General features: G+C 34.9%; 2 protein-coding genes and 1 non-coding gene across 3 annotated transcripts; 2 read left to right on the top strand and 1 right to left on the bottom strand.

Annotated features, from left to right (window-relative positions):
• Window positions 1-430: 430 nt before the first annotated feature.
• On the bottom strand, window positions 431-6,017 carry LOC121972833 (RNA polymerase II-associated protein 3-like). The gene is made up of 11 exons (XM_042524461.1): window positions 5,559-6,017; window positions 5,316-5,414; window positions 4,178-4,318; window positions 3,956-4,080; window positions 3,223-3,344; window positions 3,035-3,117; window positions 2,096-2,245; window positions 1,190-1,390; window positions 1,002-1,096; window positions 821-918; window positions 431-703 (listed from the first exon to the last, which is right to left on the bottom strand). The coding sequence occupies exons 1-11, from the start codon at window positions 5,598-5,600 to the stop codon at window positions 567-569; spliced, it is 1,293 nt and encodes a 430-aa protein (XP_042380395.1). The 5' UTR covers window positions 5,601-6,017; the 3' UTR covers window positions 431-566.
• A 774-nt stretch (window positions 6,018-6,791) lies between these two features.
• Window positions 6,792-7,711, top strand: LOC121972843. The gene is made up of 4 exons (XM_042524470.1): window positions 6,792-6,900; window positions 6,959-7,014; window positions 7,094-7,319; window positions 7,398-7,711. Exons 1-4 carry the CDS (start codon window positions 6,804-6,806, stop codon window positions 7,535-7,537), a joined length of 519 nt encoding a protein of 172 aa, XP_042380404.1. The 5' UTR covers window positions 6,792-6,803; the 3' UTR covers window positions 7,538-7,711.
• Window positions 7,712-11,952: 4,241 nt separating this feature from the next.
• LOC121993088 lies at window positions 11,953-12,114 on the top strand. The gene has a single exon (XR_006115067.1). It is a non-coding gene; the product is annotated as a U1 spliceosomal RNA (small nuclear RNA).
• The last annotated feature ends 7,562 nt before the right edge of the window (window positions 12,115-19,676 follow it).

A 19,676-nucleotide genomic window follows, 5' to 3' on the forward strand; every position in this document is an offset into this window, starting at 1 on the left:
GAGAATGGAGGTTGGCAATCATAGGTCTGAGGAAGAGGAGAAATTTCAAGAAGAAGTCGCAACAGCAAAGGAATCGAAAGTCTAAGGAAGAGGAGAAATTCCAAGAAGAAGCCACGACAACAAATGACTGATGAGGTCGTCAATTGCTCTGCGTCTCAGCCTTAATTTTATGAAGAAAAGAGAGGCGGAGGAGAGATGTGGAGAAGTAGAGCTTGTAAATCGCGAGGGAAGAATTTTTGTATCCACTCAAACCAATTCATTTACTTGCTGCTGACTTGGTCTCATCCACATGGATCTCCAGCTGGGTCACGGACGTAAGTCATGGAGAAGAGTAGAGGCAAGTACCATTATTTGTTTTGTTTGTTTGTTTGACTACTCTACCAGTTCTACCACTATGATCATTGACATAGACTCTCATTGTTGAAGTGCCTTACCTGTAGAACAATGATCATATTATTGACGAAAACGCGATCCAGTTTTTGTTACACTAACAAACACAAACAGGTGATTTCAACTGATGTTCATGTCATACGTTAATTTCTGGGAAGATGAACTCATACATCGCCTCACTTTGACCAACCATTTGATACATACATATGGTCCTCGCCATTACAGTACTTGGTTCGAAGATGAGCTACTGCTTCTCGATGAGATGCCGGAATAGTGGTGCACGAGGAGATATTGCCCCACATGCGATGAATTTCTGTAGACCGCCAAAGTTTAATTATTTGTGGTTAGCAATTTTAGTAAGAATCACCAAAAGTTTAACATACTTTTCCATTAGCTAAAATAAATTGCAAGTTAAAAAATTTGAGCTCACCTGATCGGTCCCTAGCCGAAATACACATCATTAGCATGTCAAAACGTGGTACTCTGGTCATATTATCCAGAATACCAATAGCTAACTCACTGTCCTCCCTAAAAATGGAACACATGATCTCAATACAAATATGTAGTCAAAGTATTATAATCGTTAGAGATTCTTAAAATCAAAAGATTACTTGAAAAATGTGGTGACGCATTTGACGATGTCAACCAAAATAGGCGCGGACAAGGCATTTTTAAATATATGAGGGAGTGTCGCTGGTGGGATCATCTGGTTTCACAAGAAGAAACATTAGAAAGATGAGTATTGTGTTACAAGTCCTGTGAAAGCAAAGTAAAAATGCATGTGTATGTCGGGGCAAACCTTCAGCAATTGCATTTGGCGAGCACTATCATCAGAAAGAGCCCTCCATGAAACCTCAAATTCATAAGCCGATTTTGGTGCAGTAAGATTAACAGCTGCAGACTCCAAAGCTCGAGAAGCAGCACGACTTGCAACGTCTTGCAGTGGTTCTTTTAGCTCATACTTTGTTTGAGCACCTTCACTTCTCTTTTGGATCATTTGCTGTTGCAAGAATATAAGCAAAACAACAAATTCACTTGAACCGTACTTTAAATCTAATTAAAGCAAAATGATGAAACAGGTTCAAAACTAGTAGGGATCAGAGTATAAGTTATCAACAATTAAAAATACAGAACAGATAACTTTATAGGAGGTTTTTTTTGTCTTTCATCAGTAATCATCTCTTGCAAGTTTGAAGCTGGTGGTAGCCTCAACCTTCATATTACTATACTAGCATCGACTGTAGATTTTAAGCATATATAGTATGGTCAAGTGATGATAACCATTTGAGAGGTAAACACTATCATGAGTCACTTGTCTGCTAAGAAACTTAAATTGCCAGAGTTGCAATAATGTATATGTCCAAATGCCCTACAATCACATTTTCTTAAGAACAACAACTAATTGTAGTTGATTCCAAACAATTTAGAATGCTGTTCAATTTGGACTCCTAGCCCATTTAAATTTCTAGGATTGTCTTTGTAGCATCAAATTTAATAGCTTAAAAATGTGTACCACTGGAATTCAGGCAACAAAATCATGAAAGCATGATGAATAGTGAATATGAATGGACAAAGACGCCTCAGTTTTCACATGTTAACTCAAGTAGCTCAATATTTGAATCTGTTGTTTTCTTTCCCATCACATTTGCATGTGATTATTGCCCATCCAAACAATTATCACAAATAAATCACCACAAGGACATACCACTGAGCCAGAATTTTGCTCATTTGTTGCCACCTTTTGGGCTTTGCTTGATACCAGATGATCATCCTTGACAATTTTGGATTTTCTATCTGGTGGTTCACTGCCTTTACTGATGGATTTTAAGGATTCAGAATTCCTTTTAGTAATTTCCTACAACACCAGGCAATAAGTCTTTGTAAGTTGTCAAAAGACTGTTGGGCATGAAATGTAAAGATTAATAGCTAATAACAAGAGGAAAAAAAAACAGAGCTTACAAAGATACATTTCACTGTTTCAAAAGACAAGTGTTCTTTATTTTTTAATTTATTATTATTATTTTTAGAAGTTTAGAAATGGTAAAAACTGCTGTATTTCAGTTTTAATATGTCAAATCAATCCAGAATAGAGACACTATACGTCAATTCTACTGCTAGTGCTACTGAAGTAATTCCATTTCATCTGTATAGATTAAGGAATAAAACCACGACCAAGCCTTATCCCACAAAGGATTGAGGAATGATAATTCTAAAATACTTGTAAATTTCAAACCATAATGAGATCTTGCATGACATATAGGATTACTGCTGTCATTATATATAATGAATCTATTGAAAGGGATTAAGGAATGAATATCTTAACAAAATGATGTTAATTATTCTAAAAATACGGGTAATAGTCCGAACTTCCAGTTTATGCTTTTTTACTTGCATTTACTATGTTTTGAAATTCGTACTTCAAAGTTAAGTGATCTAGAAGTGTAATTTCGGAACATTGATAGATATGCATTGCTTATATTAACTTGCACTATTTAACTATTTGATTCTGTAGCATCCAACCAGCATTCTACATCTAAAAAGGTATTAAAGATTGTACTTTAGTGATTGGTTTATGACAGAAGAAAATATCAGAAATCCTGCTATTTTGTTAAGAGTACACTGTGGAAAGGGAAAAAAATGGAACCTTCTCATACAAAGCTTTTGTCTCAGAATATTGTTTTCTGACTTCATTATTATTGGGCTCAAGTCTCACAGCAAAATCAGCATCTGCAGTAAGAACTTAATCATCAGTAAATTCAGAAACAAGATACAGACTCGGATATGCATGAACTGTAATAAAGGGATACACTGAGATACAACAGTTTTCGATACCTTCCAGAGCTGCTTTAAGCTTCCCAAGTTCTCTCCTGGCAGTAGCACGTCGAGAGTACGCTTTGACATAACGATCATCCAAATTTAAGGCCTCAGTACAGTCACTCTCAGCCTCTTCATATCTAATGAAAGATTAGATACAAAATCAAATATAAAAGAAAGAGAAATTTAAAAAGGGGCCAATCATCTTGTTTATACTTCTTTAAGAATCTATCTGGACTCAGAAAATCAAGAGAATGCCCTAAAAGCTTCAGATACAATATTAATAAATAACATAAACTAATAGTGACCGAAATATAAGCATAAAACTACTAACCACAATATTTCAAGCAACCCTAAGTGAGCAGCATGTGCGAGGGCTTTAAAATGAACATGAAGAGATAGAAAAACTTCCATGTTATATTGATAATTGCAAGAAAAACTGATGAGTGATCTAGTTACTAATTTTGCAGAGAGCCCACAAATTGAAACACCAGCAACTGAAAATTGATCAAATCCTGCATTGAAAGGGTAAACTAAAAATGTCGAGTTGCAAAGAAATGAAGATCTTGAAACATAAATGAGGAAAACAATAGGAGAAATTTAACAAATAGCGTTGTGATGATAACATTATATTGTTTCACAATATAAAATATAACCTCAAGAAAAATCATAATATGCATGATAGTGAGACAACTATAACTTAATAATTTGCACCAAACAGATTTATCTAGCCTAATCTCATTAAACTTACCTTTTAAGTTTAAGATATGCCATGGCTCTATTTGCAAAAGCAACAGAAGTGGGTGATAGTGCAATACTCCTAGAGTAGCAGTCAATTGCTTCTGAAAACTTTTTCTGCTTAAAACACTCATTACCCTACAAGCAGGACAGAAAGATGAGAACTCTATGAGAAAGTCTAGCTTTACAAACAAAGAGAAACTGCACATAATGAAAATAGTTAAAAATTTCTTACCAACTCCTTTTCTGAAGAGGCATCTGGTGGAACTTGATCATTATAGTTAATGCCAGATATTTGGCCTATGGGATCAGCGTACTTCAAGTAATCAAACTGTGCAGACCGATCACTACTAGATGCTTTATTTCCATCAACAATCTGCAATCAGTATGGTCTTCTTTAAACAAATAACATGTATACTATCTCCTATACTACAAACATAAGAAATTCTAATGTGCCTTCCGTTCCACAAGAGATCAAAGAGATGGTAAACAGTTAAACATCTGGCATCCATATTACCTCACTGCTATTTAAGCAAAAAACAAAATTTACACTATTTTCTATAATACAGGCATAGAAAAAGTCCACAGCACGAGATACTTGACTCCTCTTCAACATGTGATTATGAATTATGATGGTGATTAAGGCTGCAATGCTCTTCGCAAATAGTCGGATATCTAGATATAGAATGGTGAACAAGTCAATTGAATGAAGAGTCTGTGAAGAACCAAGCATTTGAAACTAATTGGACATAAGCAGTTCAGAAACAAGTAACTCCTTCCATCACCTCCTCTTCTCCTCTTTTCATTCTTAGCCTCTCCTTCCCCTTCTTCCTTTGCCTCCATCTCCTCTTATATACCTACTAGGACAACCATGCACCAATGTTGTATACAAGTGGTCGGCACCAAAATTAGAAACTCACTGAGATTTTGTATCTTGATCGCAACCCTTCACCTTCAGCACCAAATCACAGTTTTTATGAGACTTATATATGACAGAGATGTCCCTATAAGCCCAAGAAAAAAACACTGCTACTTTCTCATGTAAAGAAACTACACCCTCTTATGCATTCATATATGCGTTGCTTATTATATTATCAGGAAATTTATATGATCCTGCAAAAAAACTTCCTAGAATTGATACGGCCACAGTAATTGAACCAATATAAAAGTGAATACAATTGGCTACTTTGCAATTATCTTAATCGCCAAGTCAAATTTAAAAACAAACATAAAAAATGGGAGAACCTTAAATAACAGTAGTAGTTATTCTTAAACTAGCCGGTAACTTATCCTCAAGACTGAAGAAAATCAGCTCGAAATGCGCACCGTCATATTGTACTATTGAAGAAATGAGAAGGGAAACGAGAATTTACCAGCTTATTGTTCTGACGGTCACGTCCTTTCTGATTAATATCTTTACCATCACGCAAGTAATCCCAATCTTGCAGGTCATTCAAAAATCCTTTGAACTCCTAATAGACAAAGCATTCACCACATATAAATAATTCTAGAATTTTTTTTCTTCCTATCATAGTTTGCATCATCAAAACCTACTCCGCCATTTATTGTTCGTTAGAAAAACTTTTTTTGTATCCATCGAGTAGGTAGAAACTTACCACGGAGCGATCGCGGACCTTTTTCTTCGACGTCTCAGACATGAGAAGCAATTTGTTATGTTCACAGTGTAGGGAAGGGCTTAGTCTCACTGGGAAGCTACCCTTTTCCCTATTCTGACCCAAATGGGTTGGTCCTTTCCGGGATGAGAGGATCTAAGGAGGTCCTTCCCGACGCACGGCTTATCGGAAGTCACCAGAGAAGCGAACGCGTCTTTTGCGGTCGGCTCAGTAGCGAGTGCCGCAAGGGGAAATAAAAGGGAAAAAGAGAAATACCAGAGAGAGAAATTAAGCGAGATCGAGCAAGAGAGGAAGATGTGACACTAGCGGCGTTAGGGAGGCCGGATTGGTGGCGCCGGCCGGCGGCGAGACGCGCGGGTCGAGGCGGAGGCGGATCGGTGGCCGTAGAAGTTTCTGGGCTTTTCGCCTGGGGACGGAGCCAAGGAAAGAAACGAAATGGAAAGAGGCCAGAAGGGTTTTATATTTAATGGCAATGGGGTAATTGGGCTGCCAGCTCCAAATGGGCCTGAAATCCAATTGGATTCGGGTTCGAATTTGGCGAGTTCTGCTGGCCCGCATGCCGTGCTGGATCCGATCCAAAATGTAATGCGCCTTTTGAAATTACCAAACTACCTTGAGATTTCGTTTTTTTTTAAAAATGTCTACCGTATTTTATTATCAAAATTATCCCATTTAAGATTAAAATGTTAATTTTACTCTTATAAGTTACTATCCAATCATTCACTTGCAGTATAATAAGAGCATTTAATTTTTTTTTTTTGCCTATTAATTCTGGGATACGGTTTTACGAAAATTTTACATCTTCTATCAAGATAAATAATATCGAATGCCCTATTAATTTAACATTCTTAAGTTAACTATCCATTTAAAAAATGTATTCGTTAGTTTATCTATCGAAGTTGGACTCTCTTAGATTTGAGGAAACTAACATTTTAAATTTAAACATGGGAGGAAATATCAAAACTTTTCACCAATTTTTCACAACATTTTAAAAATAATGAAAACATATTTAACATTTTTGTAAAGAAAATTAATCTATCCTTTGTTTCTATCGACTAGCTAGGAAATTAATGCATGGTGGTTGAAGTAACTTTGAACATCTTCTCCTACTCCACTCAATTGTTTCATTCTCTAAGTCAAAACTATCTCCTATGTTTTTTCCCACCAAACTATATCTATCTATTGATCTCTCTATCTATAAATTGAACTTATCTCCCATCTAATCGAATGCTTCAAGGCACTAACATGGCTTCCACTTCTACTCTCAAGACTCGGTGTTTCTCATTCGCTCTCCTTCTCTTCTCCATAACCTTCGTCAAGTCAGGTATATATATACATATTGAATCTCCAAGTCAAGATGACATTTTTCTATTGGTTTGTAGATGACAGTACCGTAGGCATTGTCGCGAAAGCAATGGCATGTTTTGACAATAATGTGGTGAGTTGTTTAACGATCAATAGTTCAAATGTTAGTTGTGTGTTTGTTCATTGGCCTAATTGTCTTTTTGTATTAAAAGGTGTATAGCAATTGCCAAGAATCATATAGACTGAGTGCCGCGGGGACATTCAATGTTCCTCTAGAGGCGACCGATGACTTCTGTGGCGGTCCATGCCTCTACGAGACAAAGCTATTGCTTTCGTGTGTTGATCACATACTATATAATTTCAGATTCTACAACGGTGCATCCGTGGGAGTTGTCAAGTACACCCTCGATGAAGGTTGTGGCCATACGAGTAAGAGAGGTAGGAGGAATTCAAATCGCATTGCGTAGTGTGTCTTCAAAGGTTAATTTATGATTTTTTGGTCCATTGTTGGTGCAGGAGATTTTAATGTTGCTGAACATTTGGGTGAGAATCCTTTCTCATATGGCTATGGCAATGGCTATGGCTATGGCCATGCTAACAAGATTGCAGTTCCCATCTACTTGTTGATACTCTTCAGTGTTTTGCTTCTTATGTGAAGTTACCGATATTATGACAAGGAAATTCTATCCCCTCCCAACGACCACCACATTATACTACTACTATGTATGTATAGCTATGCGGGGATAAACAATCAAACATAAGGATAAAACATATGTCTATGCACGGATAAATATGAGCATGTGTATGTCTAAAAATATCAGTTTGGTGCACGAATCTCCCGTAAATACGAGGTCTCAGGGAGGCTGTAGCTCTAAAGTAACTTAATAATGTATTAGAGAATCAATTCCAAACTCAAATAAACTTTTAATTAAATAAAAAGAAATAATCAAACATAAGGATAGAAATACGACTATACAGGGATAAATATGAGCATGAAAATATTCAATAAAGTCACACTTAGACATCTAAAGTTACATAATAATGCATTAGAGAATCTATTCCAAACTTGTATGAACTTTTATACCATCACAGTTATGAAAAACAAAAAGTGAGATTAATGCTTCTACCACAATACTTATCCACATAATTCCCAACTCAAAAAAGCTTTAATACCATCACAATTATGAAACAGAAGTGATTAGTGCTTTCTACCACAATACTTATCCACATAATACCCTTTTCCATCATCAAATGATGCATAGCATGATCAATTCAAGAAATCATCTTAAATATTCCATTCACACAATTGTTTAACCAATTTGGGAAGAGATCAATGCCAACAAGTGATCAAAGATATATACCAAGATCACTGAAAAGCAAGACCTAGACCTTGACTTCGAGTCAACAAAAGCAGGTTCCGAGTCTTCTCAAGTGAATCAGTTCAAAGTTCGGCCTACCTTCACTGGCAGAATAAGACCAATTTAGTCTAGTTGGTTGAGTAGGCGAGTTTGGATTCGGGTTTCAAAACATTTATCCAAACCTTGCTTATAAAAAGAGAACTTCATACAGTTGTTCAGCAAGAGCAAATTAGTAGTAAACTTAAGCTCCTCCTTCTCTAAAATCCCATCATTTTATGGCATCATCACATAGTGACCTTGGGAAGGTGGGAAAGGATGCTTTTGAGCTGTTAGATTACTTTGGGAGGAGTAGAAGGCCAACAGCGAGACCCCCTTCTACTAATGTGCATTATGGCTACAACACTCCTCCAAAGAAAGAGACGACGCTTGATAGCACCCAAGTTGCAGGGGAATTTGGAGGAGTTCTATATGTGAGCCGATCCAGGTTTCACAGGGCCCAATTTTATGGCAGCTCCTACTCAGCATCTTTGTTTAATGATTAGCTGAGATCAGAGAGATATAGTAGTTATTGCCATGTTGGTGTTCTACTAGTTGCCAATGGTAAGTAAATCATGGATAAGTACCGTATATATATATAATAAAGTTAATGAAAAAATGTTTCGATATCGAAAATCTAAGTTTTCCCATATATGTATCAATCTGGTTATGGATGACATGCTCGTCAAGTTATTAGTTCTTACCATTTCACCTTCTTTGTTTATATATATCCTGGTGTAGAAGTGCATATAAGAGGATGAGAACACCTATTTTTTTTCTTCTCTTCTCATTCTTTCCTTTGAGGAACCACACCCATACATGCCTGAGCAACTCAAAACACTAAGAACTTCATTAATCAACCCTAACCATTTAGGTTTCGACTAATTGATTGTTTGAAGTGATCGACCCAGTTTTAGTTGCTTCAACATTTAACCACTCGCAAGAACTTCATTGAGATGAGGTTCAACATCGATTATTGCAAGTGTTTGTAGTTTCACATGAATTAGCCGTGTAAAATATCTCATAAGACTTTTACTTAGGGCTAGAAATAGGTAGAATAGTTGTGAATGTTTTACGATCCATATTCATATCCACTTATATAATAAAATCTACTGTACTATACCTGTGATGGATACCAAAGAGAGAACCTTGTGCAATTGCCATGTAATATGTCACCTCATAACATTCTCTCCAACCAAAGATCGCAACATCCTTATTGCAGCCAATTATTTACCAATTAACCAACCTCTAACAGCTCGAAATGCAAGAAGGGCCGGTATACATGATTTTGTTTGGTCAAACTCACCTCTGAACTCAAGGATGAAGAATGATGGCTGCTCTAGCACTAGCTATGGGACAAGGAGCTCTGAAACTGAGAAATGCCCTTATGGTCATTGGCATGAGTAAGGGAAGCAATTTAAAGATGAAAGATGATATATGTATTAATGCAGTGCAAGCAAAACTATAGCCTCAACACAAATCAAGAACAAAGCATGTTTTGCAAAAGAAGGTCAACAGTGAAATCAGGAAATAAAAGTATAAAACTCAGGCATAAGCTTGGAAGGTATTTCCTTTATTTCAGGTCTGAAGAAAAGGAACAAAGAAATTAGATAGAAAACTTCTTCGATAGTTTGAGATAGAGAACAAGGTATGTGTGAGAAAAGAAATTAAGCATATTACAAGAACCAGACATAAATAGCTAAAAGATCATATGTTGTGAACATCTACCAAGCTTATCTCCTAAAACCACTATAGCAGGCTACAAGACTTATCACAAATAGCTGTCAGCAAGCAACACATTCAATAGGACTTGAGCTCGGTCTAAATTCCTACTCCAAAGTAACATTGGTAACTAATTCTTGGTACAACTCATTCTATCCAGTATTTGAATCATTGGAGAAACCATTTTTGGAATTTTACTGAATATATACTTAATTAATAACAGAAATTGTCAAATATCTATGTTTATGTGTCTCACTCTTCATGGAAGCTACAGATCTCATCATTGGCCAAGCCTACATATATATTTTTTTCTTTTCCATTTCAATCAACCCTTTTGCTTTGAAACTGTGTGATAACTCAGAGACTAACCTAGGATTAACAACTATTTTATCAACGAGAGGGAAAAAAAGATATCCTTGCTTTTCAATTGTGAATCTTCAATCATCTTGGCAAGTCTTACCTTTGAATATACTACACATCTTGGTGAATGGGAAAAGAACTTTGAAATGCAGGCACGCCATCCTATCTCAAAAGCTTTTTACCAAATTAACACATATTGATGGTTGCAACACCAACAAAGGGGATTAGAAGTTTAAAATGGAGCACATAGATTGCCAAATCAAAGATCAGCAAGGGCTAATCATATAGGAGAAAGAAAAATGAGTTGGATAGTGACATTAAATATCGAATATCAGCAGATATCTGCTTTCATTTATCCCGTTATTCAATCCACTGGCCTAAGAGATTCCTTAATAAATCTAACTATCCCATAGAAGCACAAAATAGTGAGTTGAGTTGGCAGTTTTTAATAACTACAATAGGTTCAACTCCAATCAAACAGCAACACCTAACATATACAACCAAAGATAAGAACGGGTATTCATAAGAAAAGGATAGAATAGATGCTTGGAACCAACTAAGTTAACACAGCAAGAAACAAGCCTCAAGAAACTCAATTCAACTGAGGTCATTGATCCAGATAATCAGATACTCCCTCCAAGACATCATACATGTTAGGACTCTGGAACTCTCATGTGGATATAAGACACTTAAATGACAACAAACCTCATTTTTTTGTCCATTGATCACCCAGTTAAGCTGATATGGCATCAAAATGATTTCTCATGTTGATGTTGCATAAATGGTTGATATCTAGAGAAAATTTAATTTTTATGAACATAGTTTATAGGGTCGACAATATCCAATGATGAAATGGATTTTAAATCTAATTTTTCCAAATAAAAAACAGCTACAAACAGAGCTGCCTTAATGAGAACAAGTCATTTCCATTTGCAAACGAAGGAATTGAATAAATGACTACTTAAAGCAGAAGGCTTCAGAGTGCAAAGCAAACTAGCCGAACAGAGCTGGAACGAAATAATGTATAGTCTAGCACCACCTGAGCGAGAACTGGTCTCGGGAAATTGGATTTCTGAAAGAAAGTTACCACCTCCTTGCCGCTGATCCTCGCATCCCGATCCACATCCGCTCTGGTTAGAGTAGGCATCGAACACCCGCAAATCTGCGACCTGATCCGGCAGCGCCGCCATTTTCACGCGGAAAGGAATCGAACAACAACAAAAAAAAAAAAACAAGTCTCGGATCGACCTTGAAGCCGAGCTTCAAAAATCGAAAGCGAAGCTAGAACCCAGAGCCGCTTTCTTCCGCAAGATCGAGGAGGCAACCCTAGAGGAAGACGAACGATCTATGTTCCTGGGCCAGAATTTCTCCGATCGAGGGAAAGAAGCGAGAACGGAGGGAGGACTGAGGAGAGGGAGACGGAGAAAGGAGGAGATCACGGCGGGCGTAGAGCTTCGGAGGGAGATCGTCGGTTGGACGGTGGATGATAACGATGGGCTAGTTGCAGCATTGTATTTTAGTCCCACATCGGGAAGCTATCGATGGCGAAAGAGAGCCGAGGTGCTTAAGAGAGCACCCTGGTCCGACGTTAAACCATACTTACCTGGACGGGGTCGACGGACGATCACTAAGGTTCGTGGCCTAAGTCAACGGCCTCCATTGCACGCCGGAGGAGCGTTGGTTTACCATCTCCCCAAGTGGGAGAGTGGACGTCATAATTTGTGATAGAGGGGGATTCGCGCCTGCGCGGCCCCTGCAATTTTTAAGAATTAAATATTTGTAACTGCGTCAATATAAGTGAAACTACGCAGCTTTGGCAAATCTATTTAAATTTGATTGGCTATAGTATGTGTTCATTTATTTTTTCCAATTCTTTGCGTATTAACTCTTGTTTACATATTTTGTCCATTTTTTGTTAATTAATGAAAATCAAATTCTTAGAGAATTAAATAAATATGATCTTTAAACTTAGGTGACGTTAAAGTGAGATAGTAAATAAGGAGAAAACAAATAGTATGATTAGAGAGAATAAAAATGAAAAAAGTGATATAAAAAAATTAATAAATATTTTTTTTTAATTTTTTTTTATTTTTTATTAAAACTTAAGAAAGAAGTGAGTTTTATTTTAAAATTTTAATTTTATTTTAATTAATTAAATATAAAGTTTGAAAATAAATCTATTTTTTATTTCCAAATTCTTAATTGCATGACAAATACTTGAACGTAAGTAAACCATTATTTGATCTGCTATTTTTTTTTATATGATATCAGTTCTTTTATTTTGTTCTCCTATTTTTTTATAGGAGGGCTTTTATGGAATTTTGTAGGGAGATTATAGGAGACAAGAATGGAGCCACTTATGATCTACCCGGGTTATAGACGGGGCACCGACAACTTAGAGCTGGCAGGGAAAATTGAGAAAAAGGAAGATAATAGCTCAGGGGCTATACATTTTTTGGCCCCGTTATTGGATACATGCAAATAAATTGTTGGATCGATCGTACGGGAGAGAAGGGTGAATTATGGTGTTTTCAAAATTTTATTTTTCAATTTTTAAAAACAGAGTAAAATATGTAGCGAAAAGTTAAAAACAAAAGTTAACATCAAAAAAATATAAGTGGTTTATTTGGTTCGGAGCTTTCGACGACTCCTACTCCAAAACCTAAGTCCCGCGGACCTATCGATGGGTAATTTATTAAAGAGAAATGATATTCTTAAGAAAAAATCTCAAGGAAAAATCTTAAGGATAGACACATAAATGATGGGATCCATAAAAAGTGAAATGGTGGGTTCCATCATTTATGTGTCTATCCTTAAGAATTTTCTTTGAGATTTTTCCTTAAGAATATCATAGCTCTTTATTAAAACCTCTTCCGGTACCCTCGGAAAAGGGAATCGAAAATAGAAAATAATTCAGATAAGTGCAACAGACTACACTTTCTGTTTGCAAAATATAAGTACAACAGTAAAGTTTGTTATCGACAATTAGATTTTAAATGTGAAAGCGTTCGTGTGTCGATGTCGGTCCACCGACCGCGATCGGAAGTCCTCGGCACAGTCGTCAGACACAGTAGCTTTGCAGCAGAGTCGTAGCAGAAGCTTGGAGCAGTTGAAAACTCAAATGAACGCGCAGTAGCTCGTATATCAGGGTTGTTCTGAAGGCTTCTCGAGCCTGCCTTATATATGGCATGGAAGGCGTCTTCCATCTCTGTTGAAGCCGCCTTCATATACTATTCATCCGAGGATAATTTTTCCCTTTTTGCCTTGCAAAATAATATTAGTCCAAAATACCCTGCAAAACAAGTATTATGATAATAATAACGAATAAAAGGTGTAGTAATTAGTTCCTGTTCCCCCAGAACCAGGAACTAGTTAAGGTCTCAGTTTAGGGATCCCAAATAGACTTAAACTGGACCAACACCTACTACCCCTCCAATCGGGACGTATCCTCACTTGGTTATTATCCTCTAGTGATTTACCTTAACTTACCATCTTGCCAGACATCCGGTCAGCCCGTCGACCTGCCTAGATTTTATGCCGGCTATCCGATTGGTCCGTTGACCTATCTGGACTACTCGCCAAATATCTTGTCAGCCCGTTGACCTATCTGGACTTCATATCAGCTATCTGGTCGGCCCGTCGACTTAGCTATATTTCTTGCCAGATATCCGGTGAGCCTGTCGACCTATCTGAACTTCGTACCAGCTATCCGGTCGGTCTGTTGACCTAGCCGAGTTTCCTGCCAGATATCCGATCGGCCCGTGACCTATCTAGACTTCATACTGCACACTTAATCATGTGGTTAGATCAAACCTAACTTAACTTGTCATTCATCAAAACTCGAGTTAGACCGTTAGTGCAAATCGTACCAACAATCTCCCTTTTTTTTGATGCAATGACAACCTGGGTTAAGTTAGGGAAAAAATACAAACATAAATAAACAAATGATATGGTTTAAGTTATTTGGATTTCGATTGGTTTCAACTTAACCCCTTAACCCTCCCCCTTTGACATTCATAAAAAAAAACATGAATAAATATTCAAGCAAAAATGTGTTAGGGAAAGTAAACAGATTTTTTTTTACAATAATTCCCAGGATTACTTGAGGGAGGAAAAAAAATATTATAACCATGAAAGCTTTTCAAAATGTAAAAAAAAATAAATTATAACATATGTTAAAATATGTTCAAAGATAGGTTTGAAACCACTTAGCATTTCAAAATGATAAAGAAAACAACTTATTAAAAGTCTTAAAGGTAAAAAAAATCAAAAGAACCTTTTCAAAAACTTTTTCAAAGTATTTTCAAGACATCTTTCAAAAAATTTTAAAAACATCTTTCAAAATAAATTTTAAAACACTGTATATTAGCATTTTCACAAGGCTAATAAAGTTGAAAAATCTACTAACTTTAGAAACTTTAAAGTTTTTCAAAAATTTTTTTGGAAATGTTAAATTCTCCAAAAAAAAAACTTTACAAGATTTAAAGTTAAAGTTTGCCAAATCAACAGTCAAAATATTAAGTGTTGTAGTATTTAAAATTATTTTAAAGTAGTTTGGAAAAATTGAAACAGTTTTCAAAATAATTTTTCAAAATATGTGATAATCTTTTTCAACAATGAATTTTTGAAAAAAATAAAAGGAATGTTTTCAAAATTTTGTTGACTTAGTTATCCTCCCCCTGAACTTGAGATTATTTCAAAATAATCTAGTCAACTATAAATTATCTTTAATTGTCTAACTGTTAGTTACTAAGTAGCTATCAGAGGATAATAGTGTTCACTTGGTTAGTCAGGTTAAGCCATTTTATCCAGTTAGTTATTGACTAAACTGGATTACTTAGCCTAATCACTCTGCGTTTGGTATTTAATGTCCAGATTTATGTTGATGCACTGATATAAGCATCTTTAGTCCATGCAAGCTACCTATGCATCTCACCCATTTCTAAGTTTGGCAATCCACAAACAAGGTAACCCTAATGTATTGGTGAGATGCTCAAGTCCTAGATCTATAGGAACATGCTTTCTATAGATTTGATCTACACTAAGGCTAAAATTGATTTTGAAGATTCTAAAAATAAGAAAATTTTGAGAAAGATGTAAGTAAAGAATTTTACCCTAGAATTTATAAATTTTGAAGATAATTTTTGAAAATGATAGTCCTAGTCTATGAAACACATTCCTAGTTGTCAACGTAAATTACTAAATTCACTTTCAGGGAGAGGCTTGGTAAATATATCAACTAAGTTTGACTTGGACTTAATATAAGTGAGTTCAATGTTGCCCTTAGCTACATGATCTCTGATAAAGTGGTGTCTAAACTCGATATGTTTGGTTCTTGAATGATGCACTATATTTTTTGTTAGATTAATTGAACTAATATTGTCAATCATTACTTTTGTATTTATTAAATTTAAGTTAAAATCTTGTTGAATGTGTATCATCCATAACAATTGTGTAACACATTCTCCTATTGCAATATATTCTGCCTCAGTAGTAGATAAGGTAATACAGTGTTGCTTTATACTAAACCAGCTGACAAGTGATAGACCAAGTAACTGACATTCATCACTTGTACTTTTACGGTCTAATTTACAGCAGCGTAGTCTGAGTTAGAGTAAGCTATGAGTTCATAATTGGGCGTTCTAGGATAGCAAATTCCTACATTTGAAGTTCCTTTTAGATATCTGAAGATTCTTTTTACGTTAGTTAAGTGGAATTTTTTAGTACATGTTTGGTATCTAGCACACATATTAACTGCAAATAAAATATCAGGTTGGCTTGTAGTCAAGTATAGAAGGCTACCTATGACACTTCTATATTATTTTAGGTCAACTGATTTTCCATTTGGGTCATTATCTAAGGTTGTGTAAGTTGCCATTGGAATTTTTATTTCTTTGATGTTTTCCATTCCAAATTTTTAAAGAAATTTCTTAATATATTTTTGTTGGTAGATGTAATTTTCTTCATTAGTTTGTTTAATTTGTAGAGCTAAAAAATAACTTAGTTTACCTACTAGCTCATTTTAAATTCTTGTTCCATTAAGGTTGTGAATCTTGTAAAAATTCTAAATTAGTTGAACTAAAGATTATGTTATCTACATATATTTAAGCTATAAAGATATCTTGGTTGATTGATTTTATAAACAAAGTTGGATCAATTTATCCTTGGTCGAATCCTTGAGAAATTAGGTAAGAGGTCAACCTTTCATACCAGGCCCTAGGTGTTTGTTTAAGACCATACAATGCTTTCTTAAGTTTAAAGACATGGTCAGGATAGTCTAGACTCTCAAACTAGGTGGTTAACCTACATAAACTTCTTTTATTAGCCCATTTAAAAAGGTATATTTTACATCTATTTGATAAAGCTTAAATGCTTTATGGGCCGCATAGCTAAGTAGCATTCTAATAGACTCAAGTCTAGCTATTGGGGCATATGTTTCATCATAGTCAAATCCTTCTACTTGACTAAACCCCTTAGCCACTAGTCTAGCCTTGTTTCTAATAATTTCTCCACTTTCACTTAGTTTATTTCTAAATACCCATTTTGTTTCTATTACTTTGTTATTGTTAGGTGGTGGTACAAAGTCCAAGACTTCATTTCTTTCAAATTGAGCTAGTTCTTCCTGCATGACTACGATCCAGTTTGGGTCAAGTAAGGACTCTTCTATCGTTTTAGGTTTAATTTTTTAGATCAAAGATATTTGACTTAAATTTCTAAAGGACGATCTAGTCTGAATTCTTAGGATTGGGTCACCAATTATTTGGTCAATTGGATGGTTTGGGTTAACTCTTACAGTTCTAGTGGGTTCATTTACTTGAGGGTGATCTTCTTCTTCGTGATTTAGATTTTCACTAGCTCCCTCTTGACTACTGCTACCTTGAACAAAATCAATTGTTTGAATTTGGGTTTGTTCTAAGTGGTTGGTCTCTTCAAATTTTACATTTGAGGTTTCTTCAATTCTTAGTGTAACTTTGCTATATACTCTATAATCTCTACTATTTAATGAGTAGCCTACAAAGATTCCATTTTCTACTTTTGAGGTAAATTTTTCTAAGTGTTCTCTTGTGCGTAGTATGTAGGTTAGACATCCAAATACTTTAAAGTATTTAATATTAGGTTGTTTATTATAATAGAGTTCAAATGAGGTTTTATTATAAGTTCTATTTATTGTGGTTCTGTTTTGTACATAGCATGTTGTGCTAACAGCTTCTACCCACAAATATTTTGGTAATTTATATTTATTTAACATTGTCCTAGAGGCTTCAAGTAGAGTTCTATTCTTTCTTTCTACTATTCCATTTTATTGGGGGTGTCCTAGGGCAAGAAAATTCGTGGTGATATCCATTTTCAAGGCAGAATTGATTAAAATTGTAAATTTTAAATTCACTTCCGTTATCACTTCTGATTCTTTTAATTTTTTTTATCTTTTTCATTTTCAATTTGTTTGCAAAAATTACTGAATACTTCAAATGTTTCATTTTTTTTACTTTTTAAGAATTTTACCCAAGTGAGTTTAGAGGCATCCAAATACTTTAAAATATTTAATATTAGGTTGTTTATTATAATAGAGTTCAAATGAGGTTTTGTTATAAGTTCTATTTATTGTGGTTATGTTTTGTACATAGCATGTTGTGCTAACAGCTTCTGCCCACAAATATTTTGGTAATTTATATTTATTTAACATTGTCCTAGAGGCTTCAAGTAGAGTTCTATTCTTTCTTTCTACTATTCCATTTTGTTGGGGTGTCCTAGGGCAAGAAAATTCGTGGTGATATCCATTTTCAAGGTAGAATTGATTAAAGTTGTAATTTTTAAATTCACTTCCGTTATCACTTTTGATTCTTTTATTTTATTTTTTTGTCTTTTTCATTTTCAATTTTTTTGCAAAAATTACTGAATACTTCAAATGTTTCATTTTTTACTTTTTAAAAATTTTACCCAAGTGAATCTAGAGTCATCATCTATTATTACTAGGTAATATATGCTTCCATTTATTGATTTGATCCCATGGGAGCCAAATAGGTCTAAGTGTAATTATTCTAGTATTGATTTTGTTTGAAGTTGATTAGTTGATTTGTGATTAGACTTTGTTTGTTTTCCTTATTGACAAGCATTATAAATTGTTAAGTCTAAGGTAATTTTGGTAAGCCTCTAACTAAGCCATTTAATTTACTTAGATTTCTAAAGTTTGTGTGGGACATTCTTCTATGCCATAACCAGGTTTCTTCTTTTTGCGTTAAGTAACACTTAAGTGATGAAGTGGTTAGGTTAATTGCATAGATATTGTCCTTTCTAAACACTTTTAGACTTATCGTAGGATTATCTAAGTGCTTAATTAAGCATTCAGAGAATACGAACCTAACCTTATATCCAGAATTACACAATTGACTAATGCTAAGAAGGTTGTATTTGAGATTTTCAATAAGTAATACTTTTTTAACAATAAAATCACTTTTGAGTTCAATATTGCCTATCTCAATTATCTTAAGTTTGTCATTGTTTCCAAAGACAATTGTTCCTAAGCTTTTGTATGTTAATTAAGTGAACTTAGTGTGATCCTCAGTCATGTGTTTGGAACAGTCACTGTCCAATATCCATTTGGTTTCCTATAACATGTAGGAGTTAAAATCAATTTAGATTAAGCTTAATCTAAGTTGAATTTTAATTTGAATTTAAGTTTGATTTTAATTTAAGTAATAATTTTTTAAACTTAATTTTAAGTTTAAGTTTTAGGTTTAATGTTTAATTTTAAATTTTAGTTTTAATTCCTTAGTCATCTCACTTGATATACATTTTTAATCAGGGAATCCTATAATTTTGTGAGATGAGTTAAGTTTAATTTCAGGGTTTGGTTTAACTTTGTGTTAGATTCAGGTTTAGCTTTGGGTTCAACAAACATACATTCTTTAGATAAACTTCTCGGCTATGGTGAGTCACCTGGACATCATTAGAGTAACTATACCGTCGAGATTTTTCAAATAGTCCTATCCACTGAACTCAGTACAAAACCTTGGTCTAACTAGTTAGGATCCGTAAGGGGTAGCTTCAGTTAGTTCCACTAAGCTAAATGCACCAGGTTAAAGTCATATCTTTCTAGACATGCATAGGCAAAGTTTCCCTAACCTACTATCATCCAAAACTTCACTCGTACTTTTGTCAAGTTAAACTATTGTCTCTATTTTAGCTATTCCTAATTACCCATCTGGGTAAGTCATTGATTTTGGAGGTGCCAACTAATTTGGAGTCTCCCCCTAAATTATTGAATATTTTAATTTTTGGATTTATGTCGATTATTTTTATAGTTATAGTTTACTTGATG

The sequence above is a fragment of the Zingiber officinale genome, chromosome 1B, assembly GCF_018446385.1.
Source record: "Zingiber officinale cultivar Zhangliang chromosome 1B, Zo_v1.1, whole genome shotgun sequence".
NCBI lineage: Eukaryota > Viridiplantae > Streptophyta > Magnoliopsida > Zingiberales > Zingiberaceae > Zingiber > Zingiber officinale.

What these genes read in the sequence shown, in the direction of transcription:
- LOC121972833 (XM_042524461.1), bottom strand. Translation starts at nt 5,600, where the DNA reads ATGTCTGAGACGTCGAAGAAAAAGGTCCGCGATCGCTCCGTG. An exon ending in ACCGTCAGAACAATAAGCTG is followed by an intron (nt 4,319 to 5,315) that starts GTAAATTCTCGT and finishes TACTGATTGCAG; the next exon opens with ATTGTTGATGGAAATAAAGC. An exon ending in CCTCTTCAGAAAAGGAGTTG is followed by an intron (nt 4,081 to 4,177) that starts GTAAGAAATTTT and finishes TCCTGCTTGTAG; the next exon opens with GGTAATGAGTGTTTTAAGCA.
- LOC121972843 (XM_042524470.1), top strand. Translation starts at nt 6,804, where the DNA reads ATGCTTCAAGGCACTAACATGGCTTCCACTTCTACTCTCAAGACTCGG. An exon ending in CATAACCTTCGTCAAGTCAG is followed by an intron (nt 6,901 to 6,958) that starts GTATATATATAC and finishes ATTGGTTTGTAG; the next exon opens with ATGACAGTACCGTAGGCATT. An exon ending in TGGCCATACGAGTAAGAGAG is followed by an intron (nt 7,320 to 7,397) that starts GTAGGAGGAATT and finishes TTGTTGGTGCAG; the next exon opens with GAGATTTTAATGTTGCTGAA.